The sequence below is a fragment of the Prionailurus viverrinus genome, chromosome D1, assembly GCF_022837055.1.
Source record: "Prionailurus viverrinus isolate Anna chromosome D1, UM_Priviv_1.0, whole genome shotgun sequence".
Lineage (NCBI taxonomy): Eukaryota > Metazoa > Chordata > Mammalia > Carnivora > Felidae > Prionailurus > Prionailurus viverrinus.
This window is the reverse complement of record NC_062570.1, coordinates 38,027,813-38,049,146: the sequence shown is the minus strand read 5'-3', so window position 1 is coordinate 38,049,146 and position 21,334 is coordinate 38,027,813. Positions and strand designations below refer to the sequence as shown.

Below are 21,334 nucleotides of genomic sequence, written 5' to 3'. Positions count from 1 at the left end.
TGGACCAGTGAGCGAGGAGGAAGACACCTGACTAGGCAGCCAGATCGGCCAAGTCAACCCCAGAAATCAATGGGGTGACAGATGTTGCAGCCAGATCACTCTCGCATCTCCCCCCCCCGAGTCTGCTCTTAAAACAGGAGCTAGAGTGAAACTTTTTGAAACATCAGATATTGTCATTCCTCTGCAAAAAAACCTTCCACTATCTTCCCATCTCACTCAGAATAAAAGCCCAAGTCTCCAAAATGGCCTATGAGGCCTTTGACAATCCATTCCCATCCTAACCTCCCTGATCTACCATTCTTCCTTTTGCTCCCTTGGCCTATAACTGACTCCTTTCTGTTCCTCAAACACACTAGGCAACTTCCTATTTGAAGACCTTTATTCCTTCACTTATCTCTAACTTTATTCTCCCATATTTCCCATTTTTTCCTTCAGCTTCTTTGCTCAAATATTGCCTTCTTAGTAAGATCTTCCCCGACCACTGTATTTAAAATTGCAAACTACTCTAAACCCACCCACTCATTCTCTACTCCCTTCCCTGCTTCATTTTTCCTAGAGTGCTTATTATCATCTGACATAGTTTTTGTTTTACTTATTTATTTTATATCTCCTTTACTTAGTTAATAATTACTGACTGTGAGGAAGACTTCACCTACCTATAAAGATTAAATAAAATCATGTGTGCAAAGAGTTTAGCACATTACTTGACAAACAGAAACACCAAAACAATTTAAACTATTTCTACCTAATGGAGCCTGGAATAGGACACCTCCCACTGCCATCAGAGAACTCTAGTTTATCAGAATAAGGTTAAACACAGGACTGACGGAGCCAAACAAATGAGACTCTAATAATTTGGTCCATAAAGAACGAAGGAACTGGGGTGCCTGGGTGGCTCAGTTGGTGAAGCATCCAACTTCGGCTCAGGTCATGATCTCGTAGTTCATGAGTTCGAGCCCCGCGTTGGGCTCTGTGTTGACAGCTCAGAGCCTGGAGCCTGCCTCAGATTCTGTGTCTCCCTCTCTGTCTCTCCCCTCCTTGCTCTCTCTCCCTTTCTCTCTCTCAAAAATAAACATTAAAAAAAAATTTTTTTTAAAGAACCAAGGAACTAAACTGTCAACAATCAAATAGTCTCTCCTGAGGAAACTTAATACAATTCATTTAAAACAAGATGAGCAAACAAAAATAACCTCTACAGAAGAAAATTTTATATTTCCCTTGTAGCAACCTGTTCCAATTATTAAATCATTGTTGGAAACACAGATCCTTTCTGTTTTCACCACAACTGCCATGTACAATTTCACAACCAAAAAAGGAGATCTATAGTTAAGTGTTTTATAGTCGATTACGTTACCATACTAAAAAGCATCTTCACAATATAAAGCAAGGGATGCTTTGGCAAATGCTAACACATAGATAAGCTACTCTCCCACTCCAACCAGACATGTGAGTTTAAACTACAAGAAGAGAAACAGGTCTCATAAATTATGGAAAGTCGGTTAGGCTTTAGAGCCTCAACTTCATATTATGAGTAGAGATAAAAAATACTTGCTCGTTATCTCACTGAATAGTTATTAAAAAAATAACTGAAAATGCTATCTGAATTTTAAGATTCTTTTTGAAAAAAAAAATTTTTTTAAGTAGGCTTCACACCCTGCATGGCCCGGCACAGGGCTTGAATTCATGATCCCAAGATCAACACCTGAACCAAGATCAAGAGTAGGACAGCTAACCAACTGAACCACCCAGGCACCCCTGGATTGTAAGATTCTTTTATAGGTAAATCCTACTGCTAAAAAAAAAAAAAAAAAAAAAAAAAGGCAGAGGGCAGGAATGTCCTGCAACTGATAACATGCTAAAATGTAGAAAATGAAGTCACTGTTAAAATGTTTAAGATTTAAGTTTAAAGCAAAAAACAAATATATATGGGGCTGTCTAAGAAACAAGGCATCTTTCCAGGACGACTTTCCAGATTAACAGCATTCCTCCCGGATATATGTCCCCTTCAGCACATTCACCCTTAATTCACAGCTGTTTCTTACTGGTTCTTTGCTAATGTTTTCAAGCCAGTGTATGTGTTCTACTTTAGTAAAATGCACAAACTCAGTAAATGCTTAATCCAAGAAAATTTCCCAAATAAAAATCAGAACTCTTTAGGGGTACGTGGGTGGCTCAGTCAGTTGAGTGTCCGACTCTCGATTTCGGCTCAGGTCATGATCTCATGGTTTGTGAGTTGGAGCCCCACATTGGGCTCTGCGCTGACTGTGGAGCCACTTAGGATTCTCTCTCCCTCTCTCTCTCTGTCCCTCCCCCACTCACACAAGTACAAGCACTTGTGTGCGCACACACACATTCTCTCTCTCTCTCTCACTCAAAATAAATAAACTTAAAAAAAAATCTATAATTATAGTCTAATGTATTAAATTCTGATTCATTCTCAACTCTTAGGAAGAGTAAAGATTATATGAACGTGCAAGCAATTTACATTCACAAATGCATTTATCCAAATTTGCAGGGCCATGGGCTCTATAAATGGGAAATCCCTCTCCTCAGAATTCCCTGCTCTTTAACCCACTCCTCACCCCACCCTAAGCTATATTATTCTCTTTATTCCTAATTAAAAAGAAGCAAGTTGATCTTATTTAAATGTTAACTTCTAGTTCCACAAAATAATACACATACCCATGGAAGAACAGAACTTAGGTCTACAGTAAGGGAGGCACAATAGAGAACAGCTGTAGTCAAACTGTTTTTTAATAGCTCTGCCACTATCTTAGCCAGAGTGACACAGTTTTCCTTCCACCACAAGATCAAAACAGAAATCCCATCATCTGACTCTTAGTCATTCCCACACATTTACTGGTCTGCTGTTGTTATAACAGAATGTCTTTTTCCTTTGCTACACTACTCCTAAGAACAATGCTCCACCCTTTTGGTATCAAAAGTTCTGCCATTTCAAAGTATAGCATTTAGGCGAGCAGTTATACAAACTAATTATTGGTAGGGGGACAGGAATTACTCTCTGTGTGCTTTTTTTTTTTTTTTAATTTTTTTTTTCAACGTTTATTTATTTTTGGGACAGAGAGAGACAGAGCATGAACGGGGGAGAGGCAGAGAGAGAGGGAGACACAGAATCGGAAACAGGGTCCAGAGCCTGACACGGGGCTCGAACTCACGGACCGCGAGATAGTGACCTGGCTGAAGTCAGACGCTTAACCGACTGCGCCACCCAGGCGCCCCATGTGTGCTTTTTAAAAGCGTACCATTAAATAAGATAAAGTCCTCTCCATTTTTCTATTTGTTTTTGTTTCAGTTAGGAGATTTTTTTTAATTATAATCATTCCTGAGAATTAATCAAGCTAAAAAGTTGCAAATTAAGAAAATTATGTTCAAACAAATAAATTGGGGTACCAACTACAGAAGTACTTCTTGCCTCAATACTACTAGGCTTACAAGCATCACTGTTAATGCTGCAAAGGCAGAGAAATCTGCCTCCAGAGAGCAGGGTTCACCTATCACCTCCGAATATTCCCATGCCTCAAAGTACCGTTCAGCAACTTGGAAGGATAGAAACTAAGAAAGCCTACCTCTAGCTAAAGGCCTCTTAGCTACCTGCCCTCCTGCTCTTCCCATGCTTCCCCTCCACTTGGGGAGAAGGAACTTCCTGAATCTCCCTTATCATGCCCTCCCATCTATCTCTTCCACAGACATTTACTAACATCAGCAATGGATTATATACTAGGGATAAAGTTGAAAATAGATTCATTTTCTTCAAGGGACTTACAACCTAATGAAGGTGCCAGATATGAAAGTGTCTCATAATAGTACTGTATAGCAATGAAGGAGTATACAGGACACAACTGAAACAGAAGAGAACACAAAGCACAGAACAAGATGTAGAAGTGCTTAGTGGCTGAAAACATAAGCTTTAGGGTCACAGAGACTTGATTTCACCACTTAGCAAATAACAATTCAGGCAAGTTACTTACATCTTTCTCTGTTTGTTCTTTATAAGTTAACAATACCGTGTAAGACTATAATAAGGATCAAAAACATGGCCTATTGAAAGTTATTAGTGCTAAATAACGGGCAGTGATAGAAAATATTCAACAAATAGCCCTGTGGAAATATAAGAGTATCTTCTTCAGAAGGGAAAACAGAATGAGATCAGAAATAAGGGTCTCCTTTTAAGAAGGAATCGATTAATTAAATTAAAATGAAGCAAAGCATTTGGCCGCAAAAGTACTTTACACTTAGGTCTATACTGTAAAATGTCCTCATTTGATTAAGATAACTGCATGTACTAACTTTTAAACTTAAAAAGAGTTTGATGAATCACTTAAAACAAAGAACAAATATCAGGATGAAGTTGTTTTTTATATATGTATAAATATATACTATATTTATGTTTTTCGTTTTTTATTTATCTATAAATAATATATTTATATTTTTCTATGTTATATATTTATACATATATTACACACCCATACATATACACACACATCTTACGTAACTTCTGACACAGTCAAACAGAAGACTGCCCAAAGCTTCACTCACAAAACCAATTCCGTCACCTGAATCTTTCAGTGTAACCATTAGCAAAGTATTGAACCTCTCTGGCTTGACTGGTTTGCTGGACTATTAATGGAATTATCATTACTTTATTGTCATTCATAGTACACTTGGAGGTATTTCGCAATAGTGAACAGAAATATAAAACCCAAGCACTAACAGACGCCATAAGTATATTTATAGTACTCTTATTTCTCCTGATCTAATATTTCAAAATCCAATAAAAACATTTCTACCGAATGTAAAAAAGTATGTCTGAAAATTAAAGGTACAGATAAACATAGCAGCATGATATATACCCTTCATTCAAACCAGCCTGAAAACAACTCACCTATCTTTTCGTGTATCCTAGTAAACAAACGCCTCCAGAGGATCTGGGAGAGGTTGTATGTCTTTTACTTCCAGGTACTACTGACCATAGTCATTACAATAAAATCTAAACCACTTGCCTTATTTAAATCGCTTCACTCCCTCCTACTGCCAATTTAACTTTTCTTCAGTAGTCCATGGAAAGAAAAGGTCCTTTTTAAAAAGTATTCTCTTGAAACTAATGTCCTGAGCACACGCATAACATGTTTGCCCAAGAACATTAAAGAATGTGTTCTATATTCTGCCTGTGAACAAGCTTTTCGAGGAATGCAAATTTGCTTTCAGCGCTTACACAATGGACCATAGTGTCATAAGCACTGTTCATGTTCTATCAGTCATTCTGTTCAAAATTTTATTAAAAAAAAATAATAAAAAGCCTGCAGTGTGTATAAAACATTGGCACACAAAAGACTTATTGTCAGAATATTTGCAGGATCCCCAAAATAGAAAAACAACTACCAAAACCAAATTAATTTATAGCTTATAATTATTTTTTGAAATGCTACACCAGAACCCTAAATTTCTTAACCGATCTATAGTATAAAAAGATACAGCATAAATGATCTTCTCATCATGGCATCTGATGGATACAGATGAGAGAATACATTTTGTATTCTTCCGAGAAACAAAGGGGATTTGAGCTCTGGGACAGCTGGCGCATGTTGGCACTCTGTCTGGAAAATCCCAAGGTTCTAAGGTACACGTGACCTTGGGGACATTTTAATTTCATTATTTTGTTTTCAGGTCTGTCAACTATATTTCCCAAAAGTCAGGACATATTATGCACCAGCAAGTGTGAAAAATCAGACTATAAAGGAAATGCCTTACATACTTTTTTTTTCTGCAGAGTAGTGTTTCTTCAAAGCACTTATCTGGAAATATAAATAAATGGACAAGTAAAAACCAAAATATTCTAGCCAATACTAGCGTGTGTCCAGAGAATGGGGTAAAAATGGAGTAAGAGGCACCTTGAGTCCCAGTGCCAATCCCAAAACCCTCAGCAGCCCCTTAAAAGAATTTCTCAGAACTTCTAAATCTGACTCAAACTCTGAAGACAAGAGCTAAAATTAAAACTTACACGGATTCATAAGTAGCCTAAAGGGGAAGTTATTTATAGTTAAGTGTAGCTGAGAAAATGTCATACTAAACTGAAAATTGGTCACATCATTAGAACTCAAAGTGCACGACTCTGAAACTGCATTTCCTTTTAGAAACAAATACGTCCATCCCAAATTGAAATACAAGGTCAGAAACACTAAAAAAAAGGCAGTTGACCTATTATGCAATAAATGCTTTCTCAAAAACACTTTGAGCTGGACAAACAGAAAAACATATAGGGAATTCATTCCTTCACAAATGACCTCACATACGATTTTCTCATCCCATCATGCAAATCTGAATTCAGCATTAAAACCATAAAGTCACATATTCATTCTTCAGACTATCTAAAGGTTTGCCTTTTTTTTTTGTAATCCTAGACAAAGCAAAACTAATTATTACTATTAACTAGTCACTCCCTGGCAGTGTAATGAGATAAAACTTTTCTGCACAAACGTCAAAATCCCAGAAAATAACACAGGTATTTCACTTTGTTTTCCAGTCATTAAGTTAAAACATTCAGTAGGAAAAGAAAAGCACTCAATGTCTCTTTCTCATTCTAGCCTGGAAAGTTTAAATTAAAAACCAAATGTATTAGCCTCATTCAGTAATTTATCTCTCCATAATTTCTAATATTCTTCCAAATTTGTGAGCTCAGTTAATTGTTAAAAATCATAAATCATAAAGACTTTTTTCTTGCTTGTTTTTGTCTTTTTTCTCTATCTGTATAACAAGGATGAGGAACACATCTCTCTTTTTAAACAATTTTTTAAAGTATTAATGTTTAACATTAGCACAGCCCTTTACAAGGGTCAAAGCACACTATCTTCCACACATACTACCAACTCTAGGGCTACACTGCCTGGTACTAAATTCTGGTTCAGTCACCCTGTATGACCCTGAGGAAGTTACTTCACCTCTCTGTGCCTCAGATTTTGCATCTACAAAGTGGCAATAGTAACAATTCTTATACCTTGCAGGACTGTTATGAGAACTAAATGAACATATATAAAATACTTTTTTTTTAAGTAGGCTCCATGCCCAGTGTGGAGCCCAACACGGGGCTTGAACTCAAGACCCTGAGATCAAGACCTGAGCTGAGATCAAGAGTCAGATGCTTAAACAACTATACTTAAAACTGTGCCTACCACATGATATGCATTACACAGCAAGCAGTTAGCTGATTTTTTCTTATTACTGTCAGCATCATCAATCCTCATATTTAGGCCTCAAAGCAGCCCTATAAAAGGTAGGACAGCAGATATCATTTTACCCTTTCTCCAGATAAGGGAATCAGGCTCACAGAAATTAAGTGACCCATCCAGAGTCACAGTCAAGAAGTAGAACTAAAGAGCCAAGGACTAAGAAGGAATCAAGACATTTCAGTACACTGTGTTGTATCATGTCACAGTTTATTTTTTGAGCTTGTATAGTTCAACATACTACTGTTTCAAACATTTAAACACTCAAATAATTTTAGGGGCACCTGGGTGGCTCAGTTGGTTAGGCGACCAACTTTGGCTCAGGTCATGATCTCGTGGTTTGTGAGTTTGAGCCCTGTGTCGGGCTCTGTGCTGACAGCTCAAAGCCTGGAGCCTGCTTCAGATTCTGTGTCTCCCCCTCTCTCTACCCCTCCCCTGCTCATGCTCTGTGTCTCTCAATAGTAAATAAACGTTTAAAAAAAAGTATTAAAAAAAACATTTAAACACTCAAATAATTTTAAGCAGCACACACTGGTAGCCATGCTGAGAATGAGTCTTTGATCCAAAAGATACCTGCAACTCTTATTAAGTATTTTAAAAGTAGCAACATGAGTCAGACTTTTAAAGAGAAGTATGCACTGAATAATCAGGTTGGCTGGACAAGATGAAACTGTCATCAATTTTCCAATACTCAGAATTTCTTTTAAATAGCAAGATGTATACCCCATGAAACTTCAGGGGTTCCGTGTTAAGATTTATGCTGGGAAGTGGAAACAGAGTGGCATTTGGAGTCAAAGTTTAAGTTCTAACTCCATCTCTTATGCACAGGAGACTGTGACAATCACATCACTTCTCTGAGCTTCAGTAACTCATCTATCAAAGATCTACCTCACAAGGCTGTTATGAGAAACAATGGAGATGGTGTAGGTCAAAGAGCTTTGTAACCACAAAAACTACACCAAAATGTGTTATTATTACTATTAGCTACTTTGATTACACTGAGGGATAAAAGTGGACATTCATCAGTTTCCCATGGAAAATGGCCGACAGAACTCTCCCTATAAATATCATCCTGAGTATTTTGTGTAATTTTATAAGGTGACAATCTGGATTAGATTACACACAGTGAAAGAGAAATTTAGGGAACCTGCAAAGTAAAAGGAAATTCAGTAAAATCTGACCAGTTTCTTTTTCTGACTTTAAATTAAACAATAGTGAAAATTTTCAATCAAGTCATGAGGGAACTTAGCAGACATATTATCATCATAGCAGTAATCATAATACATTCTACTTGTGTGACACTTTTTTAAAAGCTTTTCACACATGTCATCATAGAAATACCATAAATATTATTCTGTCTGTTCACAAATATATGGCAACATTCATGAAATTTCCACTCTTAGGCAAATCCCTTAGCTTTAGTGTCCTAGCATAAAAAAATGAAAAAGTTAGATTACATAGTGGATAAAGTTCTCTTTTACAGCTATATCGTGTTTATTGGGGTCTGTGGTTAAAACAGAGCAAAAAAATTCAATGGAAAGAAAATTTACATTACTTAAACTTATTAGAAATGAAAAAGTTATTTTTAAATATTGCTTTTCTTATATCTTACAATTAAAACATGTTCCAAAATATTCAGAAAATTAGAAAATGGCATTTTATAGTTAAATTTACTAACAAATTTGAGAATTACAGAATGTTTCCCAAAAATTGGAAAACTATATTTCCTAATGTAAGATTATAATTCAGTAACTATCAGTATACCATACGCAATACAAAATATACACAATACTAAAACTAAGTCAAACTTCTATAATTCAGAAAATAATTTAGACTATTTCAATCCCTCAGAGATACTGTGACTATCAGCTATAATAATTCAATACTAAAAATATAAAATAACCAATTGTTTAAGGTCTCTGGCTTGGTATATAAAATATCAAATTCATGGGGCGCATGGGTGGCTCAGTCAGTGACTCTTGATTTTGGCTCAGGTCATGACCTCAGGGTTGAGGGATCGAGCCCCACACTGGGCTCCACGCTGAGCAAGAAGTCCACTTAAGATCTTCTCTCTCTCTCTCTCTCTCTCTCTCTCTCTCTCTCTCTTCCTCCGTTTTTCTCCCCCCACCCCACCAAAATACAAAATAACAGAATAAAATATCAAGAAAATAAAACCACTCCTAATAGTATATAACAGAATCCAAAGGGGGGGCGGGACAAAGTTTTAACAGTAAACTGTTCATACTATAGTTTAGCAAGCACCTACTATCTGCAAAGCACTATGCTAGTTACCATGATGCAAAAATTAAATCAAATCCCTCCTCAGAAGCATAAAACTTAAAGGCCAAGTAGGAATAGTACCATGGCCGGAGTGGGGGCAGGGGGATCTACTTGGACTACTAAGGTCTTTTTCCATCTAATGATTTCAAAATCAGAACCAGTCACATATCTGATGAAAAAACAGTCCATGTTTTTCATACACAAAACCCATATGTGCATTTAGTTAATTTTTCAATACCAGTGATAGATTAGTTATGATTTTATATATACACAGTGAAGTTGCCTGGCCCAACAAAAGTCACTACATGATTTAATGAAGTCTAGAACTGGGAGTCAGAACACTTCTAACACTAATTAGCTCTGTGACTTTAAAGGACTTGAAACGACACCAATCTTCTCTGGCCTTCTAGCACATATTGTACCTTTGGGTACATTATTAAACTTCTCTAGGTCTGTTCCTGCATCTACAAACTTATAGATTTTAGAAAGTATCTGGATTGAAGGTCCTCACTTTAAGTGCAGATTCTTGGGCCCACTCCCCATGATTTAGAATGTCTGCACTGGAAGCTAGGAAGTTAAATGTCCACCAAGCAACACAGGTGACTGAAATATGCAGGTGGTCCTCAGCCACACTTGAGGTCATCACAAGTCCTAGTCACATCACATGATCTCTAAAGTCCCTAACTGTATAAAAAAATGACACAACTCATGTAAGCACCAAGGTCTTAGGAATTCTGGATCTAGCATAATGTGCAGGCCACAGTAGATGATAAATAAATATTTATAAAGAGGAAGAAAGGAAGGGAAGAGACTAGCTGTCATATTTTTGGCTAAGAAACATACAAAATGGTAGTAAAATTAAAATTGGGTAGAACATACATCACCAGCTGAAGAGCAAAAACCTCAGTCTGTACACACATATAATTTTAAATATAGCAGGAGCCACTGTCAAACTGCAAACTACTAAAGAGAAAAAGGGAAAAAACATTATGCGGAAGCCCAAAGAATTTTAATGGAAAATTACTGGTGACTAAAACGTAGCAACTGTTTACTCTAACACAGAATTTTAAGGACTGGGACTTGGAATTGGGACTCAAGTTTGAAGTTACTGGTTACTCAAATGCATAAATTTCATTTGGGGCAAAAGTATATGGATTCCAGAAATATTGTTGGCAATATTAACTTTTGTCCATTTTTAATTCCATTTTCCCATTCACTTACATTATAATTTTTGAGATGTTTTATCTTCACTTCTGATGATCTTCAAATGTCAATGGCTCTTAACACATTAACTGTAAACAAACACACAAAGGAACTTAGGGGAATTCAGATATTTAAGGAACCCTACAGTAAAGTATTCTAAATTATTCTATAAAGCCTGTGGGGTAGGGAATGGCAAGAGGAGGTTCTGGTACCAGGTCTACCTGCTTCATAATTTATCTGACGTTCAAAATGTAGTATTGTTCTAATGACACTATCCTCTTAATCATCAAGCAAAGAAAAAAAAATCACCCAATTTTCTGTCAGAAGAAAACAACATTCGAAGCTAGAGAAAATTCTCTTCAAATATGGACACTCTGAACACACTAATTACTGTGTACACGTTATCCTTTCCCTTCTCGGTAGTGCAGCCAATCACTCTACCACCCATCAACTTGCCTCGGGACTGTCCTCTAACCACCAGGTTTTGGCCTGGACCTTGAACACTAGATCTTCAGGTATGATCAGTTCTTTACAAAGACCCTAACATTAAAAAGACTTGGGTCCAAATGTCAAACTGCTCTCCCTAATCTTCAGTTTTCTCATCTGTAAAATGGAAACAGTTAACACTGTTTATTTTATCCAATTATGATGATGATATGAGAAAATGCATATTAAAGGATTTAGCACTCAGAAATGTTATTATTTATACTTATTATTTATATTAGTATTAATAATCACAACAACAATATTAATTTACTAGTAGAATAACTGTCCACCACTTGAAAAGCAAAGCTTATCCCAGGGGCTTATATTTTTAGGTACTGCCTTTGGTGGCAATGGAAGAATATTATTCAATACCAGTAGCAGAGGACATCTGTATCGTATAAAATTTTATTTTTGACCTTGCTGAGCATCCTGGCTCAGCTCAAGAAAATTAAGCTCCTGGTAACCAGGAGCCTATCATCAGCCAAAGTTATTATTCCTTTTGCTAACACACGACCTGCTAACAGAGTCCTATTTGAAAAACTGCTCACTTGCAGTCATCTGTGAATGCAATTCTGTTAAGAAAGGAGATGCATATATTGGTTACTCATGCCTATTAAACCCTCTGAATCCAAGGAATAATACAATCCAGAGGAGACTTCTCTACCCTCTCCTACTCACTCCTAAATGATTAAACACCTATGTTTGACATTCCATGCTTAAAATAGTAATATTTAAATTAGGACACACAAAAATGAATAAACAGATTTCTGTGGATTTTCAAATTTGTAGGTCAAAGGTATAAAAACACACAAAATATTGGCAAAAGCACTCGGAAACTAACATGGCCCCAAACAGCAAGCTTTATTTCCCTTACAGATACCAAACCGTTAGAATTGAAATGAGAGAAAATACCTAAATAGAACCTGATGCAGTATTTTGGGGGTGGGAAATAAAACACATGGACACGTGGCTTGGAAATGAGCTGAGAACTGCGCAAGAGTAAGCAGTGTAGGCCACCATCCTCACCACCACGGCCACTTTACCACGCAATTCCTTGAGCTCCTCAAAGGAAATAAACAATGAAATAGTAAAGCTGATCATTCTTCATTTGACTTCCATTTGCCTTTCACTTCACAAGCTGACGATTATTAAACATATCCCTTTTACACTATAATCCCACATTAGGATTATAAAAATCTGGCCCAAAATAATACACAAAAAAACAGAAAGTTAAAAAAAAAAAAACTCAAGAGTTGAGAGTGCTCCAAGATACAGTTTTCTTTTCTAGTCTGCTACCATATATCATGTCTCTCAGTGCATTTTCTACATTGGTCACTGCTTTTGCAAGTCTCAGAAGTGAAGTATTGTAGACTTTAACCGGAAAATGTCTTCTTTGCTAAAATGATTCACTTAAATAATATGAAGAAGCAGCTAATTACCTCCAATACCAATTCTCTCCTATTTCTTACAGACAGAACCTCCCATTTTTAGCTTAACACAGGCCTCCCAGAAGAGACTATATATCCTAGCCTTCCTTTTGGCTACGTATGGCCATGGGAACATGTTCTGACCAACTGGATAAAAGCTTAAAAGACTACATGTAACTTCAAAAAAGTATCCTTTAAAGAGAGAGAACATACCTTTCTTCTTCCCTTCCTCCTTTCTCGTGACTACAATGAATGCAAAGGTTAGCGCTTCAACAAATGTTTTGGTTCACGAGATAACACTGGAATAACCAGTCTGTGCCCTTGACACTTCAGGTCCACTATATCGGATCTGTACTGACTACCCCTGGGTTTTTATGTGGGTGAAAAACTTAAATTATCTCTGTTAAGCCAGTTAGTTTGGATTTTCTCTTATACTCTGTGAAATCAAAACCCTAACTTTAAAAAAATAAGAAGAGTTTTCCAAGTATCACTATTTAGGGTTTTTGAAGTATATAGTTTAAAACACATTTTTTAATGTTTATTTATTTATTTTGAGAGAGAGAGAGAGAGAGTGTGTGTATGTGTGTGTGTGCCCGCACACATGCAAGCAAGGAAGGGGCAGAGAGAGAGGGAGAGAATCCTAAGCAGGCCCCATGCCCAGTGTGGAGCCTGACCTGAACCAAGATCAAGAGTCAGACGCGAGGCACCTAGGTGGCTCAGTCGGTTGAGCATCCGCCTTTGGCTCAGGTCATGATCTCGCGGTCTGTGAGTTCGAGCCCCACGTCAGGCTCTGTGCTGACAGCTCGGAGCCTGGAGCCTGCTTCAGATTCTGCATCTCCCTCTCTCTCTGCCCCTCCCCTGCTCATGCTCTGTCTCTGTCAAAAATAAATAAACATTAAAAAAAAAAATAAAAATAAAAGAGTCAGACGCTTAACAGACTGAGCCACCCAGGCACCCCTGAAACATATTTTAAAAGTTAATTCTTATTATATTGAAAACATAGCATCTGCCCTTATTTAATATAGACTAAAAAGTATTTAAAGAGCCCAAGAGATAATCACATCCAGTAAGAGTCTCTGAAAGAATGAAAAGTCATCAGCGAGTATTGCCACAGTAAGTACTAAGTACTTGGGCAGGGGAAGAACTACAAAGTTGATGCATTAGCAGTCTATAGTGATGACAGCATTGGTACATATACAGAAACACATTAAGAAGGACAGCACAATCAGTTCTGTGTAATAGAATTACAGGAAAGTGAACTGAGGTTATTATTTTCATTAAGAGGGCATCTTCACCAGTGTCTTTCATTTTAATAATCTTGTACCAACCTTTTTTTCCCCCAATATTTCCATTTTTAACCTGATTTCCTGTGGAAAGCAGGCTTATAAAATCACTCCCTGTCCTTAATTATAACCTCTCAATAGTTTTCAATCCTATCCATAGATTTAACTAAATCAAACAATAGGACAAAGATGGCAAGTGCTTTACCTATTCAAAAATAATTTTCTTAAAAAGAAAAAAATACTCTCTACTAAAATCTAGAGAATTTCCACTGGTCAAGTCCTGAACCACATACAACCTTTGGCCCTGGTGATTTTGAATACAATAGCATGAACTTGGCAGCTTTACAAAATAAACTTACTGCTTTCTGGACATCTGTATCAGGGTTATTTCCTTCCCTTGGGCGTAATCCAGACTTCACTGGTTCAGGTGATGGTTTCCTGGAATTACTTCTTCATAATATATTTTTTTAATGTTACCCCTAATGTATCTTACCAAAGACCTATTTTTAAGAAAAGGCCTAAAACACGTATTTCTGATGTGTTACTCATGGCTGAGAAAAAAAAAAAAAACCCTCAAGAAATTTCCTAAAATTAGATATCATAAATTCACAAAAGATGACTTTTACCTTCCACTACTTCAATCAATATTTGTACAAAAATGCTGTCAAGTAATAGGCTTATGGTAGCCGTAACACAGACCTTAACTTAGTCTATTTCAGCAAATACTGATGGAGTTACTAGAAAACAATTAGTAAAAGACCTAAGGCAGTGGCTCTCAAACTCTTACTTTTAGTTTAGGATCACCTGGAGGACATATTAAAACAAACCGCAGGCTCTACCCCTAGAGTTTTTTATCCAATTAGATCTGAGGTAAGACCAAGGAATCTGTATTTTCAACAAATCCCCAAGGGATGCTGATGCTACTGATCTGGGAACTAATGGTCTACATTAATAGAAGACTACTGATGATAGCATAAAGAGGAAAGAAAACATATAGGGGACCCAATCTCAGCTTTAGTATACTTGTATACTTTTGACTAGTAATTAATCTTTTTAAATGCTCTTTCAGAAAAATCTACACAGTAATTATTGATTAGTTCACAATAATATTGGATCTCCTCTGACAAAACTTTAAAGTTCTTTTAGGGTCCTGGAAAAATAAAATCCAAAATAAGTAATTTTTAAGTGACCAATACACTTAATGTCTGACACAAAGTGCTAATTATATGGCCAAGGCTCGAAGTTCAACCTGTGAGTTTCACTAAGTTCCACAGTGAGTTTCTACCACTAATCCTGGTCAGCTGCCTCCGAAGACATGCCAAGAGTCACAAGGAAGTGGGTAAGAATGTGTGATTGGACACAAATCCATCACCACTACTGGAAAACAACCCTAAAGCATATTTCCTACCAACATATTACCTCTAAGTGACCTTGAGGCTGAAACTAAAGATCAGACCTTACAACAAAATGTGTCTCAGAAATCTCAAAAACTTTTCTCCCTTTTCAGATTATAAGTACCGTCAAAACTCATGGAAACAGAAATCCAGGATTTGCTGTTTTCAGATGATGGTAATTTTAAAGGAAGACATGTAACTTAAAAATGTAATTAGTTGAAGGCTATTTTTTGAGTATATTCTGGGTGCCACCCTTTGATTTTTATCTAAGCTAAATGTAAATATGTGCATATAAATATGTAAATATAAATGCTAATGAATTTATAGACTAGAAATCAACTTATACACCATAATAATCTGAGACGAACAAGTGGTGCCCAGCATGAGGGTATATAAAGGATGAAAGAAATAGGCATTAAATAAAATGACTGACAAGATAAGTTAGACAGAAAGAAACCAAAATGATAAAGAGTAGCAGATGGAAAAGCAGGTAGGCTACAGGAACACAATGTTGTAAAGATACATACGACTGGGCACAAGAAAAGATAATGTAGTCAATTAAATCAGCTCCGTGTGTCAAGAGACTTCATTTAAGAATAACTTTAGCTTGAACCTGAAATTGTGTCTTTACAGGCCAAATTCAACATAAGAAAACCCTTTTTAATCCTTTGAGTGGACACAACATATAGAAGAGCAATGAACATTCAACCATTCTTTATTTAAACATTCACTGGGCACCTATTTGGCATCACATGTGTCAGCATTTGATTATGCATAGTAAAAAATAATCAAAGAAACCCACTCAAGCAGTACATTTTATAGCAGCGTACAAACTGAAAAAAATGGAAAACCAGACTAAGAAGGCAGAATACTACCAGGATAGTGTCAAATCCTGCTGCATAATTTATACAATTCTAAGGCACAGGCCTACCCTAGCTATCATATCTAGCCCACAGTCTTGTTTTAACTCTATCCTGTATAAGTCATACTTATGTCAAGAATCAGAGAAAGAGCAGCAAGAATTAAATTATGGAATACAGCCAGGTTGTCAGTGTGCTGAAGTGAATTTGCTCCCAGCTCTCTATCAGCTGGACGCATTGAAGAATGGACAACAGCAGAATATACAAGAGCTACTGAACAGCCTACTGAAGTTGAGCAACTCCAAGCAAGACACACCAAAGAACACTACTTTTTTTAAGGATGCAAGACGACATGACCATAGCTGATTAGGAAACTGCCATCCGGATATCATATGAAAAATAAAATCACTCTTTTCTGGCCAAAAAGTATCAAGTCAATTATGACCTAGAAGGCAATGCCTAGAGCTGCAATAGCAACTCTGAGATGACTAAAGATATAGACAGACAGATAGGTAGATATAGATATCAAGATTCAACATGCATTTAGTGTGAACTACAGATCCCACAAGAGCCAGTCACCCCACTGCAATGGTGTGTCATTTTCACAAAAACAATGGGCAACCAGAAAGACTAGTGTATTATTTTTCAGATTTATATTACCCCGATATCCCAGAAAAGCATTAAAAAACTTACAAAATAACACATTTGAATATAACATGATACTTAAACTGAATTCATCTAATAGTAGAAGTACTTGAAGAAATTAGAGAGGGGTGTATTACCAACTTCAGTTACAAATCTGACTGAAATCTTTTTGCTAAATTGAAGAGAAAGATGCAGTTACATAGTTTCTATTTTCAAACAAATGGGAAGCATACATTTTTTACATAAACAATTTTTCTTGGAGCCAAACTCAGCAGAAATCTGTGTCAGTCTGTCTAGTCTGGAAAAGACATAGGAGACACATTGAACATATAAACTATTATTGTATGGGAGATAACAAAAAAATTCACATAGCAATTCTCTAATTGAAAATATGAAATTAAAAATGTCCTAACTGTAAAAAACAGAAGCCATAAAAATAAACTACACTTTAAGGGCAACGTTTCTGCAAAAGGCTGAGATAATACAGTCCAAACATTGATGGTTTGCTTTACCATAACCTATCAAAGTAAAAATTTAAGCTACTGGATAGCCACTTAGCATAGCTATTCTAATCATGGTTGTCTACCTTGCCTCTGTATTAGACTCACCTACAATTGATTGTTAGCCTAGATTAAGTTTAAATGTAAGCTTTCTAACAAGTGTCTCCAATGCAGCTATTCTACACTGATCAAACAAGTGTAATGATTCATAAAATAAAAGATATGAAAAAATTTAGCAGGGTGAATTCTACCTAGCACACACTCAATAAATGTTAGTTTTTTCTACTTTCCAGAGGAGAGGAATGAAAGCTGGCATTCTCCTATGGAAAGTAGATCATACTTATATTTTTTCCAGAGAGAATGAGGATAACATATTCCAGTCAAAACTCTTTCAAGGAGTTACTTTTCTCATATTCATCTGTCAGTAACAATTCTTTAATTAAGGGGCGCCTGGGCGGCTCAGTCGGTTAAGTGTCTGACTTCGGCTCAGGTCATGATCTCACAGTTTGCGATTTCCAGCCCCGCATCAGGCTCTGTGCTAGAAGCTCGAAGCTCAGAGCCTGGAGCCTGCTTCAGATTCTGTGTCTCCCTCTCTGTCTGCTCCTCCCCTGCTCACACTCTGTCTCTCTCTCTCTCAAAAATAAATGAACATTAAAAAAATTAAATTAAATTAAATTAAAAATTTTAAAAAAAATAAAAATAAACAATTCTTTAATTAAAACTTAAAATGTATGTATAAACGTTAAAGTTACTGGGCTTTCTTTTGGGGGGGCAATAAATGTGCTTAAGTGGCATAATTAGGTACGTTAATTTGTAATAATAACAGACATTTACTTAGTATAATTTCAAAAATCTGTTAACAAAGAGTATTTGTAAAGGGAATTAGTAGTTGATAAGAATGCATCTTAATAATCGTTGTCATTAAGATAAAGAATGATAGAATTTTAGAGCACCCAGAGACCTTACAGTTTTTCTAGACCAATTTTTTTTATTTTGAAAGATGAGAAAATGTAGAGTAGAAAGATTATGATACAAGCCAAAGAGCTAGCTGGGCCAGGGACTTTTAAGAGTTCCTAACTTCCAGTATATTGTTCATTCTAACAGACTATGCTGCCTCCTGTGGTTCTAAATCCTCTTACTTGGGTGAGATTACTGGTTGCCTCATTTGTTTTCTTTACATTCTATTCTGAACCATAGCTGTCATTTATAACTTTCCTATAAAATATAATTTTCCAACCTGTTTTCTCTTTAATTTTAAATCCTCAGCTTTCTAAATTTCAGAATAATAAACATAAAATTTTAAAAATACTTGAAACAAATGTACAATATATGTAATTGAATGCAAAGAAAAATTCTTCTCTCCTGGAAAATTATTAAATCTACAAATTCAAAAAAAATTTTGTTGAGCACCTCTGACACACAGCATCTCTGTTAAATGTTGGAGATAAGAAAATGAGTAAGGTCCTTGTCCTCCAGTAGCTTATAGCCTAATAAAAAAGACAATTAAGCAATTACACTGTGTTTGTTAAGAACTCTGGAAAAGGTGTGGGTAGGCTGCTATGAATGCTTTCGGAAGAGAATCTTAATTTATAATGATGATATCAGCTAATCATTTCCCAATGAGATCTGAACAGTAATAGGAAAACACAGCAGTATCACCCGTATTTAGTGAAACCCCAAAACGAATTAAAAGAGAGAAACTTCAGTTTATTCAGAAGATAATGAAAATTATGTTTTCACATAGCAGATCAGTATCTAATAACTCTCTAATAACAATTAGACTTTTTCGATGGAAAAGAACCTTATTTTGTTATGGATATATAATATACACAGGTCTTCTATTATTTCTTCCCGAAATTTTAAATCACTGTTTTAAAACCAAAGGAAAAAAATTCACCGAAAACATGTCTAGTTAATATTCACAACAGCTGTCTGCAAAACTACAGAGGACTAAAGTCCTCCTCAAAATTCCAGGGAGAAAAAAATCCCATCTGGTACAAGAGAAATAACCAGGAGAACCGGTAGTCCAAGAAAGAAAACTACCACTCATTATTCACTCGGGGTTAAGGACTAGTCAGATTCCTAGATAATGACTTTCAGCTGTAAGATTTAGAAAAGAGACGTACAGTTGGCATTTTTATTTACATTTTTAAAACGAAAAGGGTGGCGGGTGCTCAGAGTATAGGGAAAATCATGAAAGCGATAAGGAAGTGAAGTGATGGAAAAAAAGAGGAAAGGGTGGGCAAGAATCCAAAAATCAAAGACATACAGACAGACGGAAGAAAGACTGGAGGATGGTTTTGAAAATAGTAAAGAAAGACAGGCGGAGAGGAAATGAGGGGTGGTGGCTGGGGGAAGGGCTGTCCAAAAAAAATAATTCGAGATGGAATGAGAAACAAGAGAAACTAATGAACTGGGGCTGCCTCAACCAGGGATGAAACGAGATCGTTGCACGAAAGGGAGAATCACCGATAAGGCGGCAGTGAGTTTTAACCTCCCTTTTCCCAGCTTCTAAATTCCAAAGAGGGAGGAAGAAGTGGCTCCCAAGTCCCAGGGAAGGAATTTCGGCGCAGCCTTCGGAAGCACAGTCCGAGAGATGGGGCACCATCCAGCGGGTCCCCGGCCCCTCTCCATCCCTCTCGGACGCTGGGCGGGGCCGTGGGCATCCTGGTTACCTGGACAGGGAGTCCACGCTGGGCGGCCGTGCTGCGGCCGGCTGGGAGCCAAGACTCTCGCAGCTCGAGCTCTTCTCCATGGCGCGGCGGGGGCAGCGGGAGGGAAAGGCTGAAGCGACCTCCGCCGCTGCGGGGCGGGAGGAGCGGAGGGCGGAGTGCGCCGGGCAGGGGCCGCGGTCAGGCCAGCGCCGGCCCGGGAGGGAGACCGGAAGCGGCCATGTTCCCCCAGACTGCACCGCGCCCGGGGGCCGCCGAGGAGCCGGAGGACCCCGCGGCGCCCCTCTGACTGCAGCCCCGACGCGCTGCGCTCGCTGCGTGCGCTCGCTGCGTGCCCCGCGCGGCCTCTAGACCCTGGGAAAGGAGGTGGCCGTACCGGGGGTGAGAGGGTCCCCTGAGGCTGGAGGGACGAGGACCCCGTGGGAGGAGGGGGAATTTTAGAAATGAGAGAGAGGAATAAGGGAATACTAGGGATGAACGTCTCCGGGGAAGAAAGGGACAGGGATGATAGGCATGAGGATGACAGGCCGGCACGGTGCTGGTCAAGGATAGTGAGAAGACGGAGTAATAAAGGAATGCCGGCCCACGGTAGGATGAAGGGGCAGAAAGGACGTGGGGGATCACGAAGAGAAAGAACATACGGGAACGTAAAGGATGAGGAAACTCGAAATGGCAAAAGTGTTCACCAGATTTGGGGCTGAAAATACTAATTATTATTAAATAGCGATTAAAGGCTGGTTTAGTGAGTCGGACATGAATTCAAGTCCTGCCCCTGCCAGTTACATGCAGTGTAACCCAAGGCACTGAACATCGGCTTCCTTAGCTGTAAAATAGGAAGACTAATGACTTCACAGATTAGATGAGTTAATGCAGGTAAAATGCTTAAAACAATTTTTGGCACATAGTAAGCACTCAAATATTGGATGTTAGTATTACTGCCTACTTCGTAAAGGTTAGGATGCATGTAATGTTTTAATGCATATAAACAGTTTCTAATACAGCTGCAAGAAACGGACAGGAACATATAGGAAGGGTGGCAGAGAAGAAGTGATTGGTATGGGAAAGGTAGTGGAGAAAGTACAGGACAGGTAGGAAAAAATTAATCCTCCTCATACTATCTCCATTCCCCCCACCGACCCAACATTGAGGCACTAGAAAAGCAGAAATTTTAAGTCCTGCTATAACTTGGGTTAAAGTCTGTGTGGTCTGGAAGTGTGCAGGGGAGAAGTGCTTTGGCGTTAGTCCATGGCACACACAAGGGGGTATGGAAGAGGAAAATGGGAACCAAGAAATGCGCGAAAAGAATTAGACACATCTATATACTATTGTATGTGGTTGTGTTG

General features: G+C 37.6%; 1 protein-coding gene across 3 annotated transcripts in view; it reads right to left on the bottom strand.

The window, feature by feature from the left end:
• MTMR2 (myotubularin related protein 2) overlaps positions 1 to 20,664 on the bottom strand; it is a 118,125-nt gene extending 97,461 nt beyond the window's left edge. The window contains exons 1-2 of one of the 3 annotated variants that reach the window (XM_047824223.1): positions 19,995 to 20,663; positions 10,743 to 10,813 (exon numbers count right to left, since the gene is read on the bottom strand). Coding sequence is in view for 1 of the 3 variants with exons in the window: in XM_047824222.1 (XP_047680178.1) it covers positions 19,995 to 20,074 (80 nt within the window). In the remaining 2 variants the exon portion in view is untranslated. Of the gene's footprint in view, positions 1 to 10,742; positions 10,814 to 19,994 lie in introns of all 3 variants that reach the window. The other 2 variants (XM_047824225.1, XM_047824222.1) reach the window with 2 other exon arrangements.
• Positions 20,665 to 21,334: the final 670 nt, after the last annotated feature.